The 26,197-nt window shown below is 51.7% G+C and overlaps 3 protein-coding genes across 6 annotated transcripts in view; 2 read left to right on the top strand and 1 right to left on the bottom strand.

Moving 5' to 3' along the window:
• Positions 1 to 3,741, bottom strand: part of LOC115484106 (NAD(P)(+)--arginine ADP-ribosyltransferase 2-like) — a 5,349-nt gene extending 1,608 nt beyond the window's left edge. Inside the window, exons 1-2 of one of the 2 annotated variants that reach the window (XR_007779570.1) lie at positions 3,681 to 3,741; positions 2,175 to 2,938 (exon numbers count right to left, since the gene is read on the bottom strand). Coding sequence is in view for 1 of the 2 variants with exons in the window: in XM_050983783.1 (XP_050839740.1) it covers positions 2,395 to 2,895 (501 nt within the window). In the remaining variant the exon portion in view is untranslated. Of the gene's footprint in view, positions 1 to 144; positions 2,939 to 3,680 lie in introns of those variants that run through there. The other variant, XM_050983783.1, reaches the window with a different exon arrangement.
• LOC103824758 (NAD(P)(+)--arginine ADP-ribosyltransferase 2-like) overlaps positions 1 to 13,455 on the top strand; it is a 17,801-nt gene extending 4,346 nt beyond the window's left edge. The window contains exons 1-3 of one of the 3 annotated variants that reach the window (XM_050983770.1): positions 10,421 to 10,562; positions 11,334 to 12,109; positions 12,519 to 13,455. In XM_050983770.1, coding sequence (XP_050839727.1) covers positions 11,368 to 12,109; positions 12,519 to 12,604 — 828 coding nt within the window. In that variant the 5' untranslated portion in view covers positions 10,421 to 10,562; positions 11,334 to 11,367 and the 3' untranslated portion in view covers positions 12,605 to 13,455. Of the gene's footprint in view, positions 1 to 7,206; positions 7,236 to 10,420; positions 10,563 to 11,333; positions 12,110 to 12,518 lie in introns of those variants that run through there. The other 2 variants (XR_007779567.1, XM_050983769.1) reach the window with 2 other exon arrangements.
• Positions 12,628 to 26,197, top strand: LOC115484107 (NAD(P)(+)--arginine ADP-ribosyltransferase 2-like). The gene is made up of 3 exons (XM_050984866.1): positions 12,628 to 12,981; positions 19,088 to 19,159; positions 25,334 to 26,197. The coding sequence occupies exons 1-3, from the start codon at positions 12,628 to 12,630 to the stop codon at positions 26,195 to 26,197; spliced, it is 1,290 nt and encodes a 429-aa protein (XP_050840823.1).

Genomic DNA, 26,197 nt, shown 5'->3' with positions numbered 1-26,197 from the left:
GTGGCTCTTCAGTGCAATGAAAAAAATATGAACTATCAGTCTGGGGCCAGTGATTTGAGGCAATGCAACAGAAGAAGCATTGGGAGGAAAAAAAGAAAAACAAACAGAATGAAGAAAGGATGAAAAATAAAATGGAGAAATGGCGACAGAGGCAATACCACCCATTTATTGATGAAAAAAAACCATGATGTTTCACTCAGAAAACTTTTTTCTTTCAAATCAGGGATTTTCCCTCTTTACCCGCTCATTGCCTGGAGTTGCAGTTCAGGAATTGTCCACCGGAGGGCAGCAGCGAGCATGGGAAATTAGCGGCACCGCGGATGAGCCGCCCCCAGCTGCAGTTCTGGGTGCCAACAGCAGGCGGCAGCACGAGCTGCTGGAGCTTCCAAGTGCCCGCCCTGCCCCATCCCGGCCCCGGGGGCTCTGCAATGGTTTGGGATGGAGAGACCCTGACCTCTTGGCCCCACTCTTTCCAACAACTCCTGGATCCCTCCTGGCCCCAGCCTACACAGCCAGCTCCACTGGTCTCCCACCAGCATCCTGAGGTCCTTCTCCACAGCTGCTCCAGCAAGCCAACCCCAGCTGGGACTGGCACTGGGGACTGTCCCTCCCCAGGGACAGGACCTGTCCTTGCCCTCTTGAACCTCCCCATTTCCACCCTTTAAGGTCTCCCTGAGGTGCAGGATGTGGCAGGAGGCTCTGCCTGGAATGTGGAAAAAGTACAATGTCCTAATTGTGGCAATCGGGGCTGCATTGAGAGGGTCTTGTGCTGATTTTGGTGTTGAATTGGGCTAAAATCAATCCAAAGCACCAACCCCAAACTGTCAGCTAAGGGTGAAGCACCACAGCTGGTCCAGGCTTTCCATCATGTGACCCTGGGTATGTCCAATCCCTTCTCAGACAGGGATTCCTCTCCCCTGTTCCTGCTTGGAATGAAATGTGTTTGACGTTCCTCCCTCCCTGAGGATCCTCCTAGAGTTTGAGAGAAAGAAACAGTCCCACGGGTGTTTTTCTGGAGTGTGACATCATGCCCTGCTTAAGAATTGTCATTTTTTTGCTGGCTTTGTCAGAATTGTTTAAGGGAATTTTTTTGATAGAATTGTTTAATAGAATTGCTTTGCAAAATGGTATTGGTAGCCACGGTGGCTGTGGTAGCATTGTGGCTGAGGGAGTCTTGGTGATCATGGTGGCCACAGAAGCCTTGGTGATTTTTGTGGCCATGGTGGCCACAGTGGCTGTGGTGGCCACGGTGGCCTCATGTCAGCAATAGCTGCCAGGGTGGCCAGAGTGCCTGTAGTGGTCTTGGTAGCCTTGTTGGCCTCTTTTCTCTGGGATTCCTGATGGTGTTGGTGATCAGGGTGGCAACCAGTGTTGCCACGGTGGCCATGGCTCCAACTGTGACCACAGTGATCTCAGTGGCCTCATGGCTCAGAAGATTCCCGTGGCCACTGCCAGGGCCGTGGTGGCCAGGAGGAGTCTTCCAGCATGGAAGGGGGCAGTGGGGACACTCCCACCTGAGGGACAATGTTGGGCATTGGGGGAACGATGAGGAGAATGAAGGGGTCAGGGATGACCATAGTGGGGTGTTAGGGGTGACAGGAGAGATGGGGGCCATGAGGTGACAGGTGACAGGGTGTCAGTGGGGGCATGGGGGGAGGGTACAGAGGCCAGAGATGTTAGGGGGGTCATGGTGGGCTTAGGATTGACAGGGGCCAGGAGGAGTCAGAGGGGCCGTGGGGGGTGACAGGGGTTCTGGGAGTGCCAGGGAAGGTCCGGCCCACCCATGTCCAGCTCACAGGGTCTGTCATCACAGCTCGGCCTTTGGCAGAGTGGGACAAGGTAGGTACAGGGGGTCCCTGTCTCTGTCCCTCTCCCTGCTGCCCCTGGCAGGGGTTTCCCTGTCCATGTTCCCTTCCAGAAGTGGGGGTCCCCATCTCCGTGCCCTGTCATGAGTGTTCCTGTCCCTGTGTCCACAATGGGTTTTTTGCAGACTTGATCTCCCCAGCCCAGCGTATCCTTGTCCCCCCACACACTGTGGCTGTCTCTGTCCCAGTCCCCCATCCCCAGTGAGGGTCATTGTCCCCTGTGACCTGTCAGAGGTGTCCCCAAGGCCACAGTGGGTGTTGCCCATCCCCCCAGGCTGTCCCCTGTGCCATCACCTCACAGCCACTCACAGTTGTATTTGCTGGAAGTCCCAGTGGAGCTGAGCTGAATGTTTGCCGTGTCCCCTTCCCAGGTGACTTCGGTGACACTGAAGGTCTCAAAGGGTGGGATCAGCACACCCCCAGATCCAATTGCAGAGTAAAAGCTGATATCCACGCCATGGCACATGTGCACCTGGAAAATCGTCTCATTCCCAGAGCATTGTGACGTCGGTTTGATCAGCCCCCATTGTCATGAATTGACCAAACCAGACTGCATCGCCATGCTGTGCTTCAAACCACACAACTCCATGAACACGTCATAACACTGCCCTTGCAGATTGTTCCTCAGCGTTGCCATGGCATCAGTCAGCAGGAAATGCAGAGTTTTGAAGTGGAACTTGTCCCGGTGTCCCTGGCAGGAGTGCCCGGCTGCACGCATGGCCAGATTGAAAATGCCATACAGGCCTTCGGTGTAGGCCATGACTGCGATGGCCTGGGCTGGGGTCAGAGTGGTCACAGGGGGCCCCCACCTCAGCAACTCCGATGCAGCCTTCACCCAGATCTGGGCAAACACACGGTTCTGGTAGAACTCAGAGCAGTTGAGGAATGGCAACGTCGCAGTGATGGCAGGGCCACAGCCACGGTACTGGTCATCAAAGGAGTCCTCAGCCATGTCCAGGGTCACCACCACCACAGCTGTGGTGGCCATGGCCATTGCCAGCAGTGCCAGGGTCTGTGCCAGGGGGGCCATGGAGTGGAGAGACCACAGGGACCAGGGTGGGACACTGGAGGCACTAAGGGGACACAGAGGAGACAAAAGGAGGGTTCCTCAGTGAGGGACTGGGCAGGGGAGTGGGGCCAGCCCAGGGGAAGGGAGGCACTCCTGGCCAGCAGACTCCTTGGCATGTCTGGGGTCCCTGATCCTGAATCCTGGGGTTACTTGTGCCTCCCCAATGTCCCCCAGCTCCAGGAACTCCAATCTCATAGTACCATGGACCCCAGAAGCCCAATCCTACTCCCATGACTGCAAGTGTCCTCAGCCCCACCAGGATCCCGACCCAAATCCTGGGGTCACTCCCTGAACGCCCCAGTGTCCCAGTCAGCCTGTACCCAGGCCCCAGTCCAACTCCAATTCCCCAATTTCTTTGGTCTCACCCCAGAACCTCAACCCAAATCCAGGAATCACCCCCTGCACCCACAGTGTCTCCCAGCTCCCCTCCCCCATGACCACAATCTCACTCTCACCATCCCACCATGACCACAATCCCACTCCCAGCCCCCACCATGACCCCAGTCCCACTCTCACCATCTCATGTCCCCCCTCATTTTCCCCCAAAACACCCATGACCCCAGTCCCAGGCCTGTGACTCCCCCCATGTCCCCCCAGCACCACAATCCCAATCCCTCAGTCCCGTGTCTCCCCCAAAAGTCCCCAGGGGTCCCCCCAGCCCCAATACCAAAATCAGCTGGACGGAAATCCCTGATGGAACTGGAGGTTTATCAAAAAGATGGAATTCTTAATCAGCTTGGACTCACATTGGATCTCTGCTGGTCCTGCAGGTCAGGGGGGACTTTGCCACAGAGTCTTTATCCACCACAATTATAAATATTCATTACAATGTGTCCCTCACCTAGTCCAGAAACTTCACTTTTCCGAGAAATAATTTGCATGGCTCTGCCTCTTTCTGGAAATCCTTTTATGGTGCTGGAGAGACCTAAAAATTTGTTTTCTCAAGGTTGTTTTCACTGAGTGCCCCAATATCCCAGATGACCTCAGCTTGAACTTTCACTTCCAGCAGACACTGTTCCTTCTGCGCATACAGAACTTGCCAAAAAGCCCTCACTGGAGTTCCCTTTATCTCTTTCTCCACAGGTTCCAGCCACCTTTGCCCTGCTGTGTCCACATTTTTACATCCTTTTATTCTTTTTTGCAAGTTCTTATTTAAGCCCTACCCAGCACCATTAAGGGATCTAAAACTTTCTATTCCCTCTCTTATTGCTCACTCCCAAGACCCCACTCCCACCATCCCATGTACTCCCAGTTCCTCCCAGTCCCACACCCCACTGCTCACTGGGTTGCTGCCACACCTCAGACACCAGTTGGGGTCCCCTCTCAGATGACATCCCTGTAGGCACCTTGAGCCAGGGGGTGATCTCCTGGAGTGCCTGGATGACTTCCCTGGTCTTGCTGCTGTGGCAGGAGAAGTTCTGGAGCCCCAAAAAGGGATCCACCAACACCAGGAGACATCTGAGCCCAAGTTGGTGTGGTAGCTCAGAAAATCCATTTGCCAGTGATCCCCAGGTGTGTTTCTTCTTTCAGTGATGCCTGGAGGTGATGGTTTTGAATTCAAAAGATTCTTTTGAAAATATATTGGCCACTGCTCTGTAACAGACCAGACAGTTTTCTCCGACAGACACTGAAGATCTGAGGCCACATACCTGTCCCCATCACATTGATTCCCCAGAGCTTTGCTGGTGCTTTTCTCCTTTACAAATTGCAGCATCAGCTGGGGAGGGCCTGACCTGGTTATTAGGAGTTACCTCTCACCCACCCACTCACCCAGCCACACTGTTTATTTTGGGCTTTTAGATAAACAGCAATTTTGACTCTTCCCATCTCTATCCAGGCCTCCCCTCTGGGGGTGAACTTCCTTTCTCAGGAATTAAACACCAGGATGCTTTGTTGTGGAACCTCTCATGCAGCTTTAATGCAAATCTCTTTCTGGTCAATGCCCAAATTGGTGTGCCCTGGATTGTAGTACAGCCACGTCTTTGGGCAGCTGGGAGGAATCAAGGAGGGACAATAATTCCCGTTTCTATTTAATCGTAGATCCCTGTGCTGTAATTGGCTCATACCTCTCCATATGGCTCCATGGGCATAAGCAGTGCTCAAAAAGGATTCCAAGTGAGTTCCTATATTTTCTCTTTCTCTTCCTGCCAATTCCAGAGCTCTTCATAACACTGCGAGTTCCTCCCTTTGTTCCACATCCCCTGAGTCTATGGCGAGCAGAGTATATACCATAAACTTCTGTCCCAAACAGGATTTCCTGGCCTCTTGGATGAGGACAACAGTCGTTGAGGAGTAGGACTGGGGTCCTGGGAGGTGAGAAATAAGAAAGAAAATAGAAAGTTTCAGATCCCTTAATGGTGCTGGATAGAGCCTAAAGATGAACGGGCAAAAAACAATAAAAGGATGTAAATGTGTGTACACAGTCGGGCAAATGTTGCTGGAACCTGTGTAAAAAGAGATAAAGGGAACTCCAGTGAGGGGTTTTGGGCAAATTCTGTATACATTGAAGAGCAATGTCTGCCGAAATGAAAGTTTGAGGCAAGGCCATCTGGCATATTGGGGCACTCAGTGAAAACCACACTCTGACACCCCATTTTTATGACACTCCAGGACAATAAAAATTATTTCCTAAAAGAAGCAGAGCCATGCAAATTATTTACGGGAAAAGTGCTGGTTTCTGTATTAGATAAGGGACACATTTCCATGAATATTTACAATTAGGATGGATAAATACCCCATGGGAAGGTTCCCCCAGACCTACAGGACTAGAAGGGATCCTCTGTGAGTGTGAGATGAGAAAGAATTCCGGCTTTCTGATACCTCCATTTCCATCAGGGTGTTCTCTCCGGCCAATTTTGGTATCAGGGGCTGCGGGGACCCTTGTGGGGGGAACTGTGGGACCGTGGGATAGGGGTCTGGGGGGCACTGGGGGTGTCACAGTAGAGGAACTGAAGTCCTGGGGTGATCCAGGGGCAGCAATGGGGGACACAGGACCATGGGAGTGTCAGTGGAGCACTGGGGGACACTTGGGGCACATCAGACTAGATCGGTGTCCAGGGGTCACCAGGGTGGTCATGGCAGTGGTATTGGGGTATGGGATGGGGACAAGGGGGACACTGGAGGATGGCAGGCCTTGGGTTAGGGTCTTGGGGGGACATGGGGTCACTGGGAGATGTACAAGGGATTGGGAGAGGGATTGGGGTAAAACAGGTGCTGGGAAACACTGGAAGGGGGAGACACAGCACTACGGGAGTGGAATTGGGAGTCTGGGGGACACTGGGGCATCCAGGAGTGACCCCAGGATTTGGGATCAGGTTCCAGGACATGTCCAGGGGTCTCCTGGCCAGGGCTGGCCCTCTCCCCTGTCTGACTCCACTCTACCTCCCAAGCCCCTCTCCAAGGAAGACTCCCCATGTCCCACCATGTCCCTCAGAGCCCTCTCCATCCCATTAATGTCTCCTCAGCATCCCTCAGTGTCCCCCAGAGCCATCCCTGTGTCACACAGTCTGTTCTCTATGACACACAGTGTCCAACACTGGTCCTTGTGGACTCTTTTCTCCATGGCCCCCTTGGCTCAGACCCTGGCACCGCTGGCAATGACCGTGGCCACTGCAGCCATCACGGTGGTGCCCCTGGACATGGCCCAGAACTCCTTTGTTGACCAGTACCTGAAGTGTAGGGATGAATTGACTGATTAATTGCCAGAACTCAAGCGCTCTGATTTCCTCAAGAATAACATGTTTGAAAAAGTCTGGAGAAATTCCATGGCTGAGTGGCAGAAACGAGGCTCTGATTCAACCCCTCTGTCCCCAGATCAGGCCATCGCCCTCATGGCCTACACGATGAAGTCCGTGTACAGTGACTTCAATAAAGCCGGGTGCTGGAAAAGTCCCGCCAGGAATACTGAGACAACTTCCACTTCAAAATGCTGCATTTCCTGCTGACCCAGGCCCTCCAGAAGATGAGACACCCTAAGAAGTGTCTGGAAGTGTCCTGGGAGGTGAAGCAAGTCCAGTTCAACGCAAAACTTCGTGATAGAGTCCGATTCAGTCAATTTGCTTTGTCGTCATCTCTGGACAAAACGGTGGCCCAGGTTTATGGGACAGACACAACGTTTGAGGTGCACACAGGCCACGGCACCGACATCCAGAAGTTCTCCTTCAATCTAAGTGAGAAGGAGGTGCTGATCCCACCCTTCAAGACCTCTGAGGTCACCAAAGTCACCAGGGAAGGGAAGAAGGTGCAGATTGGGCTTCACTCCACTTGCAACTCCAGCAACTACAACTGCGAGTGGCTGCGAGGTGACATCTTGGGGACAACCTGGGGGGATGGGTAGTCCAGCTTCCTGCTGGGCAGGTTTTCCCCCGAGCAGGCAGCACCGGATGGATAGCTCAGTCCTTTGGGGACAGACTGTCCGAGTACCCAAGCCGCTCTTAGCCACAGGCAATCTTAGCAAGCTTAAGGGATATCAGCTCTTTAGTTATTTATCAGCTCTTTTATGATTTCCAGCTCTTTTGCTTGCTAAGGTGCTGTGCAGGTCGGCCGGTAGGCAGATGCAAGAGAGGAGAAGACTGGTCCTGGCGTTCCACAGCTATGGTTTTATTGGGGGGGTCTGTGAAGGGTTCCAGCGATGGCTCTTCTGTCAGAATGGGCTAAAACAGCCCATTATATAGGGCTAGAGAGGATCAGAAATCGTCCAATAGCAGGGGATAAGGAGAAGTCACCTATGGGGTCACAGAGAGATAAGCTGGGGTCCAAAAGGCAGAAGAGAGGGGCTTCATTTGCTATTTTCCCATGACTTGGCATTTTAAGCTTCTCCCTCCACGGGGCCCTAGCAGGCCCAGAGCCTGCTACAGATGGGGACACTCAGTAAGGGCTGGGGACAGGGACACAAGGTGCAGGGGACACCCATGGCCCAGAGGGGACAGGGACACTCACTATGGTTGGGAGGCAGGGCACCCAGAGCTGGGGACAAGGACAGGGACAGCCATTGCTTTGGCACAGGGGATGGGTACAGTCAGTGCCAGGTGAGTGGAACAGGGACATCCAGTGCTGGGGACATGCACAGGGGTTGGAAGGACAAGGCCAGCCATGGCTGGGCACAGGGAAAAGGGACATCATCTGACATCACACCCTCAGAGCTCCCTCCCTCACCACTTTCGCTCTGCCCTACGGCACCATGACCCAACACCCCATGATCCCTCTGACCCCTCTCTTTGTCCCACAGGTGGGAGCCTCCCCAGGAACTCCCCTCATCTTGGGGGGCTTCTCCTGGCTACTGTGGCTATGGCAGTGGCCATTGGAACCCTCTAAGCCACGAGGCCACCAAGATCACTGTAGCCACCATGCTCACTGTAACGTGGCGTCCATCCTGCAAAAGCCCCTCTGAGAGCTGCTCAGCAAGGGAGCCATGCCAGGGCAGAAGGACCAGTACGAGGAGGGCTGGAGCAGCCAGGACAGCACAGGACAGCATGGACAGCAGAGACTGGGCAGTGCCTGGGGCTGCTTGGGCACTTCCTGACAGAGGGGTTTGGGAGTGGCAATGTCACGGCCACCTGCTAGCACTCCTTGGCTGCCTCACCTGATGTAGCAATAAATTGCTGCTTGCACAGCTGCCATATAAGAAATGTATCAAATTCTTGATCCTTGCTCGCCTGGTGTATCAAATATTTATCAGAAATTTGATCCTTGCTTGCCTGGTGTATCAAAAGTTTACCCAAATTTGCTGCTGACTCGCCTGATGTACCTACTACAGCTCTTGTAACACCTTTCCTTAAGGGTCCCTCGTTTCCTAAAATAAAGCAGTTCCTGGTGTTTTCCTTAGAGGCCGCTTAGCGCTTTATTTTTCGAACCTTGATCTTCAAAGAGGTGCTGGAGAAATATTCCTCCCTTTTTCCTCATTTACTGCAGCCCCTCAGAAAAGACCTGGAGGGGCTGGAATATGTCCAGGGAAGGGATGGAGCTGGGGAAGGGTTTGGAGCACCAGAAAGGGCTGAAGGAGATGGCGGGGGCTGCTCAGTTCCATTTAAAACAGATGAATAATCAGTTTGGGGCCAGTTTCAAAGTTCCTGATTTGAGGCAATGCAACAGAGGAAGCATTGGGAGGAAAAAAAACAAAAACAAACAGAATAAAGAAGGATGAAAAATAAAATAGAGAAATGGAGACAGAGGCAGCGCCACCCAAATATTTGTGATGGAAAACCATGATGTTTTGCTCAGGAAACTCTTTTTCCTTTGATGAGCTGGTAAAGAGGGAGAATCAGGGATTCTCCCTCTTTACCAGCTCATCTCCTAGAGTTGAGGTTTGGGAATTGTCCACCGGAGGGCACCAGCGAGCACGGGAAATCAGCAGCACTGCGCATGCGCCGCCCCCAGCTGCAGTTCCCAGTGCCAACAGCAGGCGGCAGCACGAGCTGCTGGCACTGCCAAGCGCCCGCCCCGCCCCATCCCGGCCCCGGGGGCTCTGCAATGGTTTGGGATGGAGCGACCTTAAAGCCAGTCCGGTGCCAGCCCTGCCATGGGCAGGGACATCTTCCCTGGTGCCGGCTGCTCCAGGCACTGCCCAAACCTGGCCTTGAACCCTTCCAGGGATGGGGCAGCCACAGCTTCTCTGAGCAAGCTGTGCCAGGGCATCACCACTGTCACAGGGAAGGATTTTCTAGGAAAGATGGGTGGTGATGTCTTTGAAAAATGACTCAGAGGGTTGGGAGGCTTTAGGAGAAATTGTTGTCAGTGTCTTCAAAACGGGTCTTGACATCTCTGCCTGAGAAGACATGAAGTTTGTCACAGAACCCTGGTGGCTTGACCAGAAATTTTAAGTCCTGAACTTTCGGGTAATGAGAGCAGTTGGTCCCCACAAAGTCTATTCCATAACCCAGACAGCCTGAACTTCTGAACTCTGGGGGGAAATGACAGATTCAAAGGGGATGTGGGGTAGGTGGTTTGGGACAGCTGCACCTTCCTGGTACCTCAGCCAATGGGGAAAGGGAGAGGGCAACTTGCAGCCAGGAGTTTGGGATAAAAGGAGGCTGCGTCCTCCAAAACCTCGAGAGAGAAACCCCTCGGGGGGATGGCTGTGGAAACTCTGTCCCTTTGTTTGAATCAAGTTTCAAGACTACTTTGTGAACTCTTGGCTTTTCATAGTGTGGCTTTTCCTCACAATCTGAAAGTGCTGGATAGAGCTTAAATTTTGACAGGAACAAATGAAAAAAGGATGTAAACCTATTCACACAGGAAAATAAATGTGGCTCAAAGCAGTAGGGAAAGAGATAAAAGGAACAAGAATCAGCGCCTCGCCACAGCTAAAGTTGGAGGATGGGTCATGTGGGGTATCTGGGCACTCATTGAAATGGCTTCCTGATTACTATTCAGGAATTCTCCAGGACAATAGGAGGATTTCCAGAGAGAGGTGGAGCCATGCAAATTGTTTCTTGAGATAGTGCACTTCCTGTATTCTATAGGAAACCCCTTTCAATGAATATTTATGATTATGATGGATAAATTCCTTGTGTCAAAGTCCCCCCTGAGCTGCAGGACCAGGAGAGATCTGCTGTGAGTCCGAGCTGAAAAAGAATTCCGGCTTTCTGATAGCTCCAGTTCCATCAGGGAGTTCACTCCAACCAATTTAGGTATCAGGGGCTGGTGGACATTGAGGAGACTTTGGGGAGGGGGAGGGGAAGGGGACCATGACATCAGGATTGGGGACCTGGGACAATCGGGAGGGGGGGGGTGGACTCTGGAGGAGAATGTGACCTGTGGTTGGGCTCCTGGGGGAAGCTGAGGGACACTGGGGGACAGGGGACTGGGGTTCACAGAGTTCTGTGGGGCAGCAGAGGGTAAATGGGAATGTGACTGGAGCCATGCAGTGGCTGGAGGACACTGCAGGGGGCAGGGGGTGATCCCTGCATTTGGGTTTGAGTCCTGAGGTGAATCATTTCCAACGACTCCAAAGAGGACAACAGACTGGGAGTGGGGTTGGGGTATGGAGCAAGACTGACACTGGGGGTTCAAAGAGGGACCCCAGAATTTTGGATTGGGTCCTGAGAGGGCTGAGGGGACCCCAGGAGACTGGCACAAAATGTTGGGAGTGGGTTTGGGGTCCCTGGGGGGACTGGTGACACCAGGGCATCCAGGAGCGATCCCAGGATTTGGGATCAGGGTCCCAGGATGTTTACAGGGGTCTCCTAGGCAAGCCCACCCCCCTCTGAGGTTCCCCCTACTCTCTCTCTATAGCCCCTCATCAAGGAAACCTCCCCGTAACCCCCATGTCCCTCAGCATCCTCTGTGTCCCATCAGTGTCCCCTGGTGTCCATCAGTGTCTCCTCAGCATCCCCTGGTATCCTCCAGTGTCCTCCCTGTGTCACATAGTGTTCCCTCTGTGTCCCCTCTATGTCCCACAGTGTCCCACACTGGCCACTGTGGACTCTCTTCTCCATGGCCCCCTTGGCTCACACCCTGGCACTGCTGGCAATGACCATGGCCACTGCAGCCATCATGGAATTGCCCCTGGACATGGCCTGGGACTCCTTTGATGACCAGTACCTCAACTGTGGCCCTGCCATGACTGCGGCCTTGCCGGCCCTCAAGAACTCCGACTTCAATAAAAACAAGGAGTTTTACCAGGCCTGGGAGAAGGCCACGGCCGAGTGGCAGAAACGAGGCTCCTATTCATCCTCTCTGACCAACGACCAGGCCATCGCCCTCATGGTCTACACGATGAAGTCCGTGTACAGTGACTTCAATAAAGCCGTGCGCACAGCTGGAAAGTCCCGCCGGGAATACTGGGACAACTTCCACTTCAAAACCCTGCATTTCCTGCTGACCCAGGCCCTCCAGAAGTTGAGAAACCCTTATAAGTGTCTGAATGTGTCCCGGGGGGTGAAGGATGTCCGGTTCAACGCAAAATTTCATGATAAAGTCCGCTTTGGTCATTTCACTTCATCGTCACTGAACAAAACAGTGGCCTGGGGTTATGGGACAGACACGATGTTCGAGGTGCACACATGCCATGGCGTGGACATCCAGAAGTTCTCCTTCAATCAAAGCGAGAAGGAGGTGCTGATCCCGCCCTTCGAGATCTTTAAGGTCACTTATGTCAACATATTTGGAAGCAGGAGGAACATTTGGCTTAACTCCACTGGGAAATCCAGCAACTACAACTGCGAGTGGCTGCGAGGTGACATCTTGGGGACAACCTGGGGGGATGGGGAAACTCAGTGAGGGTTGGGAACATAGGCACTCATTGTTGGGGACACCCATAGCCCTGAGGGGACAGGGACACCCACTGTGGGTGAGAGGAAGGACACCCAGAGCTGGGGACAAGGTCAGGGACAGCATTGCTTGGGCACAGGGGATGGGGACAGTCAGTGCCAGGTGAGTGGGACAGGGACATCCACTGCTGGGGTTGGGGGGAAAGGTTCATGGTACATGGCTGGGTCCAGGGGAGATGAATCTTGGTATGGCCCTTTCTGACCCCACACCCTCAGGGCCCCCCACCACCTCTGTCCCTCCACCAATGGCTCTCCTGATGCCCCCCTAACCTTCTCACCCTATGATCCCTTTGACTCCTCTCTTTGTCCCCACAGGTGGGAGCCTCCCCAGGAACTCCCCCCATCTTGGGGGGCTTCTCCTGGCTACCATGGCCATGACAGTGGCCATTGGAACCCTCTAAGCCATGAGGTCACCAAGGTCACCATGGTCTTGGAAGGCCCTGTGGAAGGCCACCAGGATGAAGGCCACCAGGACCCCCAGAGAAATGTGCCCACCAAGGCTACCAAGGCCATTATGGCCACTATGGTTCATTTCTCCACTGTGACCACTGTGGCCATTATTGCCACTATGGCCACTGTGGCCGCTTTGGCCTCTGTGACCACTCTGGGCATTGGAACCACCAATGTCAGCATGGCCATTGTGCCCACAGTGACCCATGATGTCACCATGCCCACTGTGGCTACCATGGTCACTGTAACTACCGAGGCCACCATGGCCCCCGTGGTTACCCAGGTGACCAAAGTCACCATGGCCACCACAGCCGCTGTGGCCACCACGGTCACTGTAACATGGCGTCCATCCTGGAAAAGCCCCTCCGAGAGCTGCGCAGCCAGGGAGCAATGCCAGGGCAGCAGCACCAGCACGGGGGGCACTGGAGCAGCCAGGACAGCACAGGACAGCACGGACAGCAGAGATTGGGCAGTGCCTGGGGCCACCTGGGCACTTCCTGACAGAGAGGTTTGGGAGTGGCAATGTCACGGCCACCTGCTAGCACTCCTTGGCTGCCTCACCTGATGTAGCAATAAATTGCCGCTTGCACAGCTGCCATATAAAAAATGTATCAAATCCTTGATCCTTGCTTGCCTGGTGTATCAAATGTTTATCAGAAATTTAATCCTTGCTTGCCTGGTGTATCAAAACTTCACCCGAATTTGCTGCTTGCTTGCCTTATGTATCTGCTACAGCACTTTTAATGCCTTTCCTGGAGGGCACCTCATTTCCTAAATAAAGCCGTTCCTGGAGTTTTTATTAGAGGCAACTTAAAGCTTTATTTTTCGAACCTTGATATTCAAAGAGATGCTGGAGAAATGTTCCTCCCTTTTTCCTTATTCACTGCAGCCCCCCAGAAAGGAGGTTCTAGAGCATGTCCAGGGAAGGGATGGAGCTGGGGAAGGGTCTGGTGCACCAGGAAGGGCTGACGGAGCTGGTGGGCACTGTTTAGTGCAATTAAAAAGGATGAACAATTCATTCGGGGCCAGTTCCAAAGTTCCTGATATGAGGCAATGCAACAGAAGAAGCACAGGGAGGAAAAAAATTTAAAAACCCTGAAAGATACAGGATGAAAAATAAAATAGAGAAATGGGTACAGAGGCAGCACCACCCATTTATTGATGGAAAACCCTGATGTATTGCTCAGGAAACTCTTTTTCCTTTTAAATCAGGGATTTTCCCTCTTTACCCGCTCATCTCCTGGAGCTGTGGTTCGGGAATTGTCCACCGGAGGGCAGCAGCGAGCGTGGGAAATCAGCAGCACTGCGCATGCCCCGCCCCCAGCTGCAGTTCCCAGTGCCAACAGCAGGCGGCAGCACGAGCTGGTGACGCTGCCGAGTGCCTGCCCCGCCCCATCCCGGCCCCGGGGGCTCTGCAATGGTTTGGGATGGAGCGACCTTAAAGCCCGTCCGGTGCCAGCCCTGCCATGGGCAGGGACATCTTCCCCTGGGCCAGGCTGCTCCAGGACCTCCCCAGCCAGGCCTTGGACATGGCCAGGGATGGGGCAGCCACAGCTTCTCTGGGCAGCCTGTGCCAGGGCATCATCACCGTCACAGGGAAGGATTTTCTAGGAAAGATGGGTGGTGATGTCTTTGAAAAATGACTCAGAGGTTTGGGGGTCTTTATGAGAAATTGTTGCCAATGTCTTCAAAACAGGTCTTGATATCTCTGCATGAGAAGACATGAAGTTTGTCACAGAAGCCTGGTGGTTTGACCAGAAATTTTAAGTCCTGAACTTTCGGGTAATAAGAGAAGCTGGTCCCCACAAAGTCCGTTTCATACCCCAGACAGCCTCAACTTCTGAACTTTGGGAGACAATGGCAGTTTCAAGGGAGATGTGGGGTAGGTGGTTTGGGACAGCTGCACCTTCCTGGTACCTCAGCCAATGGGGAAAGGGAGAGGGCAATGTGAAGCTGAGAGTTTGGGATAAAAGGAGGCTGTGCCCTTCGAATCCTTGAGAGAGAAACCCCACAGGGGTATGGCTATGGAAACTCTGCCCCTTTATTTGAATCAAGTTTTTAGACTATTTTCTGCACATCTGGCTTCTCATAGGGGGGCTTTTCCCCACACACTGAAAGTGCTAGATAGAGCGTAAAGTCTGACTGGCAAAAATGATAAAATTATGTAAAAGAATTTACAGAGGACAATAAAAGTGATTGGAAGCGGTGGAGAAAGAGATAAAGGGAACTCCAGTGGGGTTTTTGACAAATTCTGTAACACAGAAGGAGCAGTGCCTGACAAAATGATAAGTTCAGAGGAGGTCATCTGAGATATTGGGGCACTCACCGAAAATGACTACTGAGTCCTGATTACTTTTTAGGAACTCCCCAGGAAAATAAGAGGATTCCTGGAGAGAGGTGGAGTGCCAATTGCCAATTGTTTACAGGAAAAGTGCTTGTTTTGTATTAGCTAAGAAGCCCATTTTAAGGAATATTTATCATCACAGTGGATAGATTCCATGTGGCAACGTCTCCCCTGTGGAATCCTTTGCAGCCTTTTCCCCTCATGGAAATCCCCAGGGCATTGCCTTGGAAAGATCTACCATAGAGTTTTCCCCACCTAGGCTGAAAGAGAGGACTTCCCTCTTGAGTCTTGCACAACACTATGATTCACCCCAGCTGCTTTCCCCATCTCTCACAAATTCTTGTGGTTTCTCCTCTCCCTGTTCCCTCATTGGTTGTGGTATCCCTGGCGGCTGATCCCGTCATCGCCGTAGACCAATGCCTTTTGCCCTGCTGTTTGTACCGCCCCCGTACCCTCAGATCATTGGATGCTGACCCCTATTAATCTTGTGCAGACCACATGGCTGCGTCTTTTGTCCCTGATTCCCTTTCTGTGTGCTGCAATGAACCTTTCCTGGAATTTATCATACAAAGGGCCCTTCTGCCTCTCTTTGCTGAGCCAGCCGAGGTGAGCGAGGTGTGTGTGGACTTGACTGCTTTGCCTGAATGCTTCCCCAAGCGGCTTTTCCACAGGAGATGCTTATTGGGAAATAGGTATTAACATCCATTTTATTAACATCTAAACCCATGCTGCTACAACTGGTGCCCAACGTGGTGTCACAATCTGTCCCTACGGATGGGTTTCGTGATGGTTCGTAAGGGATCTCTGTTGCCAACATATTTTATGAAAAATCCTTTACTTAGGATTTTTCCTTTCCTTAGAGCTGAGAAGCCTCAGGAACAACGGTAAACAATTCTTATCTGCTGCTGTGGAATGCCACGGGAAAATCTGTGATTGGCTCCGTCAGACTGTTTGCAATTAAGAGCCTATCACAATTCACCTGTTCGGCCTGTCTCGGGCTGAGAAGACTTCAGTTTACACATTCCTATTCTATTCTTAGCATAGCCTTGTAGTGAAACCTTTCTCTTTACTCTTTTAGTATAGTTTCTATATCTTATATATCATATCATAATAAATCAAAGCCTTCTGATACATGGAGTCAACGTTGTCGTCTCTTCCCTCATCCTGGGACCCCAGAAAACCTCTGTGATAGATCTCAGCCTGCAAAAAGAACCTGCACGGTACGAGGGGGTTTGCAATTATGATCAAAACAAATGCACCTTTATTGAATGACCACAGCAAAATGCGATAGAGGGATTAAGGGAGAGAAAAGGATAGAGAGAGAGAGAGAAAGAGGGGAATATAGCTACCAAACATAGAGACAAAGTCCTTAGGTCCAGTCCAGTCGAGGATCCGCCTGTTACATTGGGGAGATCTCAGAGGTGCAGTTCAGTCTGGACCTTAATTATACTCTTCTCATTGAGGGGGAAGGGGTTTCTTTCAAAACTGAATTGATTGCATCTTCTGGTAAAAAGAATGGTATTTGGGAAAGGGGTACACACAGTTCCTATCTCAGTGGGCGAGGGCCATTGTTTTCGTGGTCCAATGCCCAGACCTGCAACATCCTCCTTGCTTTGGTCAGCTCGCCTCCCCCCACGCGCCTCCCCGGGCTGGGGGCTTCAGTCCCAGTCCTTGTCACATGGGGATTTCATGTCTCAAGGTTTTTTTTTTCTCTGGTGGAGAGGCTTCTGTCATCTCAGTATGTCTGTCACAGTGGTTGCAAACGAGCAAGAGGGGTCTTCTGTGGGGGACCACCTGTGGGAGGAGACCCCGAGGACTGCAGGGAGGAGACGCCGTGGGAAGACACTCCCCTGTAGCTGTCCTTCATCCGGGGCTCCCTCCCCAAGTTCTAGAGAATTCTGTTAGCCTCTCTCCCCCATTGGCCTGCGCACCAGCTCCACCCTTCTCCCTTCTCCCCATTTGCTCTCCCCTGATCACCCTAAATTTGCCCCTCCTCTGGTCCCTCGCCCGATTGGACCGTGGTGCCCGAACCCCCCCCTCTCCACCAATGCCTCTTAAGCCTTGTTTCCGCCCCTCTCGGGGCTTCTGCAGCCAATCTACCCTCCAGACAGGTTGCCTTTCTACCTCTCTCCGTCCCTTTCCGCCTTCCCTCCTCCATCTCCCTTGAATAAACCTGTTTTTGGAAAGAGATTGCATCTGTGGAGCCCTCCTTCGCCACTGGAGTGCAGAGTTAGCCGGGACCGGATCACCTGCAGAGCAGCTCGAGGGAACCTCTCTCCCGGGGAGTTGGATCCGCTCGACTGCCCAGGAAAAGAACCCGAGCGGGACCCCCACACCACCGGGGACCTCTGAATCCCGCAACCACCCAAAACTCAGGAGAAGTCCAGCCAGGCCAAGAGGTGGGACAGCTTCCAAGGCTATTGCTGCAAAAAGGGCACAGTGCCCCTTCTTCTCACTGGGCTCAGTGTAGCATGCAGCAAAACACACCTGTGAAAACAAGAGTTTAGCAATGCTCTCTGGTCTCAGGGCCTTTGTGTAACTTTCTCCTACAAAGCCAGAGATTTTAGACAGGGGGTCTTTTCTTCAGTGGTCCCACAATGACAATTGTGAGGCAAATTGAAGGATATTCCGGACAGACGCTCACACGTGGTAATTGGGATTTTGCTCAAAAATTGCAAGTCCTAGCAGCCCCAGTTATATACAAAAGAGGGAGGATCCCCAAATGGGAATCTATTCCATATGGCGAACTTAAAGAATTACGCAAGGCATCGAAAGACTGGGGATTAAAATCTCCACATTTTAAATATCTATTACAAGTAACTTTCTCAGCTCATGTGCTCGTCCCCCATGATCTTTGGCATGTTTTGTCCCTCTTCCTATCACCTACAGAGTTTTTTCTGTGGGAATCAATTTGGAAAAAACAACTAAAAGCATTAGGAGAAAATTTAAAAATGAGGATGAGCAAGCTCATTTTACAACAGACCACCTGAGCAGGGAAGGACAATTTCAAACACCACAGGAGCAAGCTCTAAATCTACCCAGATGTGTTTTAGAAGACAATAAAAATGCTGCCCAGAATGCTTTATTCCAAACACCTGCTGGTACCATCCCACAACAAAGTTTTGCTGACATTCGTCAGAGCATTGATGAGACATTTAATAAGTTCATAGACAGACTAAAAGACACTATTGATAAAAAAATCGATTGCCCAAGGGCTAGAGAAGAGTTGCTCAGTAAACTAGCACTGCCCAACGCAAATGAGGATTGCAAGAAAATGCCAAGAGCACTCCCTCCAGACCCTCAACCCACCATTCAGCAAATGGTGAAAGCCTGTACTTGTCTCACAACTACAGAACATATGGTAGCCCTGGCAGTCAGCAAAGGAGTAGCTGAAGCCTTTGTGGCACAAAATAAACCAAATTGGGTGTCACCGACATGTTTTATGAAAAATCCTTTACTTAGGATTTTTCCTCTCCTGGGAGCTGAGAGGCCTCAGGAACAAACTGTAAACAATTCTTATCTGCTACTGTGGAATGCAACAGGGGATGTCTGTGATTGGCCCTGTCAGACTGTTTGCAATTAAGAGCCTATCACAGAACACCTGTCCGGCCGTCTCGGTCTGAGAAGACTTTTCGTTTACAGATTCTTTTCTATTCTTAGCATAGCCTTGTAGTGAAATCCTTCTCTTTATTCTTTTAGTATAGTTTTTATATCTTATATATCATATAATAATAAATCAAGCCTTCTGATACATGGAGTCAACTTTGTCGTCTCTTCCCTCCTCTTGGGACCTCTGAGAACGGGGTAACAATTGGGCATGCTTTAGGTGTGGTGAACTGGGCCACCTCAAGGTGGAACACGATAAAGACTTTTTGCAGAGACACCCCTGCACTGGTTGTCCCTCCGCTGCATGCCTAGACTGTAAAGAACATTTTAAACACTGTCCCCAGTTTCAGTATCACCATCAGATCCAGCATCATCTGTCTTATCAGAAACACCAGGGGTGCTTCCAGCAAAGCGCAGGGCAGCTCTGCATGACAACACCAAATGCCAAGCCCTTCTGTCCCTCTTTCCCCACCATCTTGGAAAGGCAAGGTTCTGCGAGACCATCTGCGACGACGAGAAAGAGTTCCAGCTCTCAGACATCTACCAGCATGTTCAGGCAAGGACACAATGTGCACTAGTAAGCTCCCTTTCCATCCAGTTTGATGAGGAGGGAAGCTACCAAATTCCAACCGGTGAATTCAGACCTTCTTGTGGACCAAGAGACATTTTAATCATAGGGGACTCTATTAATGGGCCAGATGTTGCAGTGTGAAGCAATATCCTGTCCCTCAGGTGTGCCAACTTCTTCCCCTCCCCCTTGCCCTCTTCCTAATTGCTGTCTCTCAAGTTCCACATTCCAGCAAGGGCGTCGTGTGATTGGCAGAAGTTCCAAAGATGCTTCTCAGACCTGGGGTCATTGGTCTGTCCAGGTGCCATTGTCTTCTGAGACCCTCCCCCTCCCACCTGGTTGGTGGCTCACCTATCCTTTCCCTCCCCCCTCCCTGTGAGCTTAAAAGACACAGAGACCATTCTGTTGGAGCTGTTATCAAGATTCATAACTCTGTCACCCTGGAATAAACTCTGGGTTCAACCCTCTGGAGGGATCTGCTCTCTTTCCTCTTCACCATCACCTGAACCTTTTCCACCAGAGGTAAACTGAGTTTCTACCATGCCTAGACTCATTCCGAGTGCCCGACTGCAACTGCCAGCCAGCCAAAGGTGTCTCTGAGGTGAAACATCCCAGCTGCCATTTTTGGTCCGACAGTAGGGCAGGATGAGCCCAGGCACGTTCCACCCAGCAATATTGGGATTTTATTACAAGAGCCAGACAGTCTACAGGTACTACCAGAAGTCCAAACTGTGGGACCAGGGGATGAGATTACTGTAGCTGTCCTATGTGTAGACCCACCTTGGCTTTTGTCTAAGGGCACACCCATTGCCAAAGGTTTTTCATACCCACCTGGGTGACATTTTGCCAGAAAGCCCTACAGGTTTTTGGGCAGAGATTGTGGGCAAAGAGAGACCTATGATAGAGTGTGGCTTGTTTAATAAAGGGGACAAAGCTTCTCTTCCAGGAGTAGCAGATCATTGCCTGCTCCTAGTGGCCACGGGGCTGGGAACTGGTGCCAGCCAATGGAGTCATCTCTGGGATTGGAGTGAATCAAAGGTTTAAAGAAACTGAAAGAGTTAAAAGTTTTGCTAGATCTAGTTAGGGGGGATAGAAACAATTAAGAGCATAGCAAGAAGAGTAGAAACAATGAGATTGTTTATTTTTAGCCCATGGAATAGTTAAGGCTAAGATATAAATCGTGTATTTGTCTTTACTGTGTTTAAAGAAGCATGATGGGATGCAGATCTAATTGTAAAAAAGAAGAGGACCATTGCCTGCACCAGGGCCCCAAAACTTGAGCTATAGCCAAGGGATCCGAAAGCCTGCCAAGAAGAAAGAAGTAAAGGTAGCTTTGACCTCAGAAGACCACCAACCCTTTTCAGAACCCACTGACCCATTTAAAGTGAAGGACTGCGCAAGCATGAAGGGACTTTGGGCTCAATTATAATACATTTTATTATGAAGTGGGGGTAGGCAGGGTTAGGTAATAAATATGCATTAGGCATTCTGGGTAATTATATGAATATGAAAGACTTTTCTGGATAAATAAGGGACCTGGGGCTTTTGTGATTAGCACATGCTTCTGGAAATTATTCCACTTGCACCCGGTGGTAATAAACATACCACTTTCTAACTTTAACTTGTTGGGGAGTTCTATTCTGTGCTTCAACACAGTGTCCCCTCCATGTCCCCTCTTTGTCCCCCTGTGTCTCACACTGGCCTCAGTGGCCTTTCCCCTCCATCCCCCCCCCCTGGTTCTGACCCTGGCACTTCTGGCAATGTCCATGGCCACCACATCCATGGAGGTGATGCCTCTGGACAAGGCCTGGAACTCCATTGATGGCCAGTACAGGGTCTGCCTTGACAATATAACCAAGCACTTGCTGACCCTCAGCAAATCCAAGTTCCAGCAGAGCAAATACTTAGCCCAGGGCTGGGCAAAGACCGTGGCCAACTGGTGGAGGCGGGGGCCTGCCGCGCTGCTGCGTCGAGTGCACTCTACTCCCCTGAGAGCGGGGGGGAGGCGGCGCCAGCTAGTTGAGGGCACTTGCAGCAGCTAGCAGCGGGGGGCACTACCTTAATGCGCCGGGGCATCAGGCAGCACCTTCGACAGGGCAGCAATATCGAGAGGAGCGGCAAAAGCGGAGAAGCTTAAGAGAAAAGAGGACCTTGACTCTCTTTGTGCAGTCCAGAGCTTTATTATCTTTAGGGGATCCAGGCGAGAAAAGGCCGGGAGCGACCAGTAACAGCAGTATATAAAGGGGGTGGAACATAGGTATTGATACAGTACAAGAACCAATGGGGGGAAACTGAGGAGGGGAATTGAATATAACTGACATGGACAAGAACTAATGGTACATGAGTCAGGGAGGGGCTCGGAGCAACTGCCCAATCACCCTCCGTGGAAAGGAGAAGTTTCTGGAAGGATGGGGGGTGTTTCAGGAGATGGACAGGGCTCTGGAGGAGGGAAAAATGTAACAAGTGGGGTGGTTGCTAAGGGAACGGGGGTGGAGACAAGGGCTTGGCAGCCTTCCCAGAACAGGAGGGAACCAACTCAGGGAGAGGGGGAAACCAGGGCTGAACCATCAACATAGGCTTAGGGATGCAAAATGGGGAGAACATTATAAGATGGGGAGAACAACACCAACGGGGAAAACAATACAAATGGAAACTGAACCCACACCACAACAGGGGCCCACTGTGTCCCCTCTGTCCCCAGCCCAGGCCATTGCCCTCATGGCCTACACAATGGATGACCTGCACAAGGACATTCAACTTGGCTGTGTGCTCGGCTGGGCGCTCCCACCAGGAATAGTGGGACAACTTCCACTTCAAAACACTGCATTTCCTGCTGACCCATGCCCTGGTAACGCTGAGGGACACTCGGGCACTGTGGTTTCAGGAGGTGTCCTGGGGCGGGTGTATGGGATCTTATGGAGTTCGGCTGTTCGTCTCTGCTCCCACACACGCCCAGGATGGTTCTGGTAAGCTGTACCTCAAAAGATGAGTCTGTACTCCAGGGTTTTTCGGTCTTCAGAATTGTTTATTATATCTTATCTACAAAGTCCCTTCTCTGCCCGACTGGGATCTGACCAGCACGGCAGCCAAAGGCACTCTGACCACCCCCAAGGCGAGCACATCTTTTATATCAAAAACCACATATATCATATTTACTTTTTATCCCCAATACCTGTCACCCTCGTCACCGGATACACCCTCACCCCAGACCAATCCCCAAGTGCCAACACCACAGCAGAAGATAGACAACAAGAAGAAGAAAGAAGAGTCTTGTGACACGCCCTGACTCCTCCATCTTGTCTCCACAACCCCCCTGTACCAAAACCCCAAAATCTGTGATTTACCCTATAATTGTGTTTTCCCTTCACCATTCACACCCGAGTAATTCCCACAGGTTCCATCTCCTCATACACCGGTGGCACATCCCTAGATGGATCAAAATCAAGCCACCAAGTGCTTCTGGCAACATTCCGAGGCCCCCTGAGCCCCCCAAGGGTTCTCTTGGTAGCTCTGGACATCAGGAGTGATGTGCTGAGTTCCCACAGGATCTGGTTTGAGGCGTGGCCTGGCAACACCATCCGGATCAGTCGATTCATGTCAATGAAACTTTGCAATGAAACTTTGCCATGCTTCAGGATGGACACAGTGTTCCTTGCGCAGACATGCCATGGTGTGGATATCCAGGGATTCTCCTGTCAGGGTGAGAAGGAGGTGCTGATCCCAACCCATTGGGGTTGGTTATTTGAGCTGCTTTTAGCCCAATTCTGCATCAAAATCAGCACAAGAACCCTCTTAACGCAGCCCTGATGGCCACAAATGGGGCATTGTCCCTTGGCCACATTCCAGGCAGAGCATCCTGCCACATCCTGCACTTCAGGGGGACCTTAAAGCAAGGAAACTGGGAGGTTCAAGAGGGTAATGGCAGGTCCTGTCCCTGGGGAGGGACAGTCCCCAGTGCACGTCCTGGCTGGTGGGGACCTGTTGGAACAGCTCTGAAGAAGGATCTGGGGGTGCTGGTGGGTGACCAGCAGAACTAGCTGAGTGACCTGGGACCAGGAGTGATCCAGGGGGTATTGGGAGGAGCAGGGACAGGAGGCCAGGGAGTGATCATCCCTCTCTGTCCTTCCCAGGGAGGCACTTCAGGAATGCTGTGTCCAGCTCTGTCCAGGGCCACGTCCAGTTCTGCCCAGTGCACTTTCCAGTTCTGGACTCCTCAGGACATGGAAATCCTGGGGCAGGTCCAGCAAAGCCTGTGAGAATGATGAAGGGACTGGAGTGTCTCTCTTATGAGGCAAGGCTGCAGGAGCAGGGGCTGTTCAGCCTCAAGAGGAGACACAGCTGGGAGAAGACCTCATCCATGTGTGTATGATTCCTTAAGATTTAGCATGTATGTTTTTCAGATCCTCTACTAATTTGCTGTGTAACTCTAGAACTCCATAGCCTGTCAGCTGCTGGCTGACTCCTGTTTCATTCAGACAAAACAATTCCTCTCTGAGCCTGTAACTCAAGGACACTTCACTGTCTCAGGCCCTGAAAATTATGAACAAAATAAGCTTGGGGTGAGCAAACTGGGAGTAAATGACTTCATTATCTGAAGCTGTAATTGGAGGATTAACCGGGGATATATAAACAGACCACACTTATAACTGTATGGAATCTCGTGACCCTCATCCATCTTGGGTGAAGCCTCTCGGAGGCTTCTGCCTGCCCAAGATGTAGCTGTTGAAGGTTTTTAATAAAGACCCACTTTTATTCTCATAATCTTGTCTAGCCTCTGTTCCAGGTAGCCAGTCCAAGGCAAAATAGAAATATAGAAATATACTGCGCCATCCCAGTTCCTCGGCCAAGGGGGAAAGGGAGAAGGCAACGTGTGGCCGAGATTTTGGGTTAAAAGGAGGCTGCACCCTCCGAAACATCGAGAGAGAAACTCCACGGGGGTATGGTTGTGGAAATTCTGTCCCTTTATTCCATTAAAGTTTCAAGACAACTTTGTGAACACTTGGCTTTTTCAGCGTGTGGCTTTTCCCTGAACACTGAAGGCGCTGGGTAGAGCTTAAAGTCTGACAGGCAAAAATGGGAAAAGGATGTAAAAGAATTTACACAGGACAATAAAAGTGGCTCAAAGTGGTGTAAAAAGAGATGAAGGGAACTCCAGTGGGGATATTTGACAAATTCTGAAACACAAAAGGAGCAGCACCTGCCAAAAGCAGGAGTTTGTGGTGAGACCATCTGAGATATTGGGACAGTCAATGAAAACAACTTCCTGATCACTTTATAAGAACTCTCCAGGACAATAAGAGGATTTCCGGAGAGAGGAAGATCTATGTCAATGATTCACAGGAAAATGCTGGTTTTGTATTAGCAAAGAGGTCCTTTTTAAATAAATAATTATAATTACGGTGGATAAATACCCCTTGGCAAAGTGTCCCAAACTGCAGGACCAGGAGAGATCTGCTGTGAGTCCGGTGCTGATAAAGAATTCTGGCTTTCTGATACCTCCAGTTCCATCAGGGAGTTCACTCCAGCTGATTTCGGTGTCAGGGGCTAGTGGAAATTGAGGACACGTTGAGGTGGGGGGGAAGGGGATCATGGCATGAGGATTGGGGTCCTGGGGGACATTGGGGGGACCCTGGAGGAGAATGTGACACGGGATTGGAATCCTGGGGGAACCTGGGGGACAATGGTGTTCACAGGACTGGGGTTCACCGGGCTCTGGGGGGCAACAGGGGGGAACTGGGTGTGTGACTGGGGCCATGGGAGAGCTGGGGGAAACTGCAGGGAGTAGGGGGCAATCCCTGGATTTGGATGGGGTTCTTGGTGGGGCTGAGGGGACACTGGGAAAGGTCTCAAGGCTGTGGGTGTGAGATTTGGATCTCTGGAGCGACTGGAGGAAACTGGGATATCCAGGAGTGACCCCAGGATTTGGGATCAGGCTCCCAGGATGGGTCTAGGGGGTCTCCTGGCCAAGGCTGCCCCCTGCCCCAGACTGACACCAACCCCTTCCCCAGCCCCTGATTGAGGGAACTTCCTGTGTTCTCTGGTGTCCCTCCAAGACCCTCTGTGTTCCGCCATGTCCCCTCAGCATCCTGTCAGTGTCCCATCAGTGCCCTGACGTGTTCCTCAGTGTTCCCCATGTCCCACAGGGTCCCCTTTGTTTTCCAGTGTCCCCAGTGTCCCACACTGGCCCTGGTGGCATCTCCCCTCTCTCTGGATCCCCTGGTTTGGACCCTGGCACAGCTGGCAATGACCATGGCCACCACAGCCATCACTGTGATGCTCCTGGACATGGCCTGGCACTCCTTTGATGACCAGTACCCCGGCTGCCGACACGCCATGACCGAGTTGTTGCCAGCCCTCATCTGCTTTGAGTTCCAGCAGAACCCTCTGTTTGCCCAGGTCTGGGTGAAGGCTGCGGCCGAGTGGTGGAGGCGGGGGCCACCTGTGACCCCTCTGTCCTCAGCCCAGGCCATTGCCCTCATGGCCTACACAATGAAGGACGTGTACAAGGAGTTCAACGCTGCTGTGCGTGTGGCCGGGCGCTCCCGCCAGGAATACCAGAACAACTTCCACTTCAAAATGCTGCATTTCCTGCTGACCCAGGCACTGGCAACACTGAGGGACACTCGGGGACCGCGATGTCACCATGTGTTCCGGGGAGTGCTTGGGGTCCGGTTTGAGACGCGGTGTGGTGACACCATCCGGTTTGGTCAATTCACATCAACATCACTGCATAAACAGATCGCTCAGCAATTTGGGACAGACACGATGTTCCAGGTGCAGACGTGTTACGGCGAGGACATCCGAGAATTCTCCTCCAATCCTAGTGAGCAGGAGGTGCTGATCCCACCCTTCGAGACCTTTGAAGTCACCAGTGTCACCCAGGAAGGGGACAGGGCATTGATCCAGCTCCGCTCCAGCTGGACCTTCAGCAGATACAGCTGCGAGTGGCTGCGACGTGACATCATGGGGAAAACCTGGAGGACAGGGACACACATTGTGGGTATGGGGACACCCATGATTAGGTAG

The sequence above is a fragment of the Serinus canaria genome, chromosome 25 (assembly GCF_022539315.1).
Source record: "Serinus canaria isolate serCan28SL12 chromosome 25, serCan2020, whole genome shotgun sequence".
Classification (NCBI taxonomy): domain Eukaryota; kingdom Metazoa; phylum Chordata; class Aves; order Passeriformes; family Fringillidae; genus Serinus; species Serinus canaria.
Note: the sequence above shows the minus strand (reverse complement) of the source record. Positions and strands in the feature narration are given on the sequence as shown.

What these genes read in the sequence shown, in the direction of transcription:
- LOC115484107 (XM_050984866.1), top strand. Translation starts at nt 12,628, where the DNA reads ATGGTCTTGGAAGGCCCTGTGGAAGGCCACCAGGATGAAGGCCACCAG. An exon ending in CAGCCGCTGTGGCCACCACG is followed by an intron (nt 12,982 to 19,087) that starts GTCACTGTAACA and finishes CATCTTGGAAAG; the next exon opens with GCAAGGTTCTGCGAGACCAT. An exon ending in ACATCTACCAGCATGTTCAG is followed by an intron (nt 19,160 to 25,333) that starts GCAAGGACACAA and finishes TTTGTTTTCCAG; the next exon opens with TGTCCCCAGTGTCCCACACT.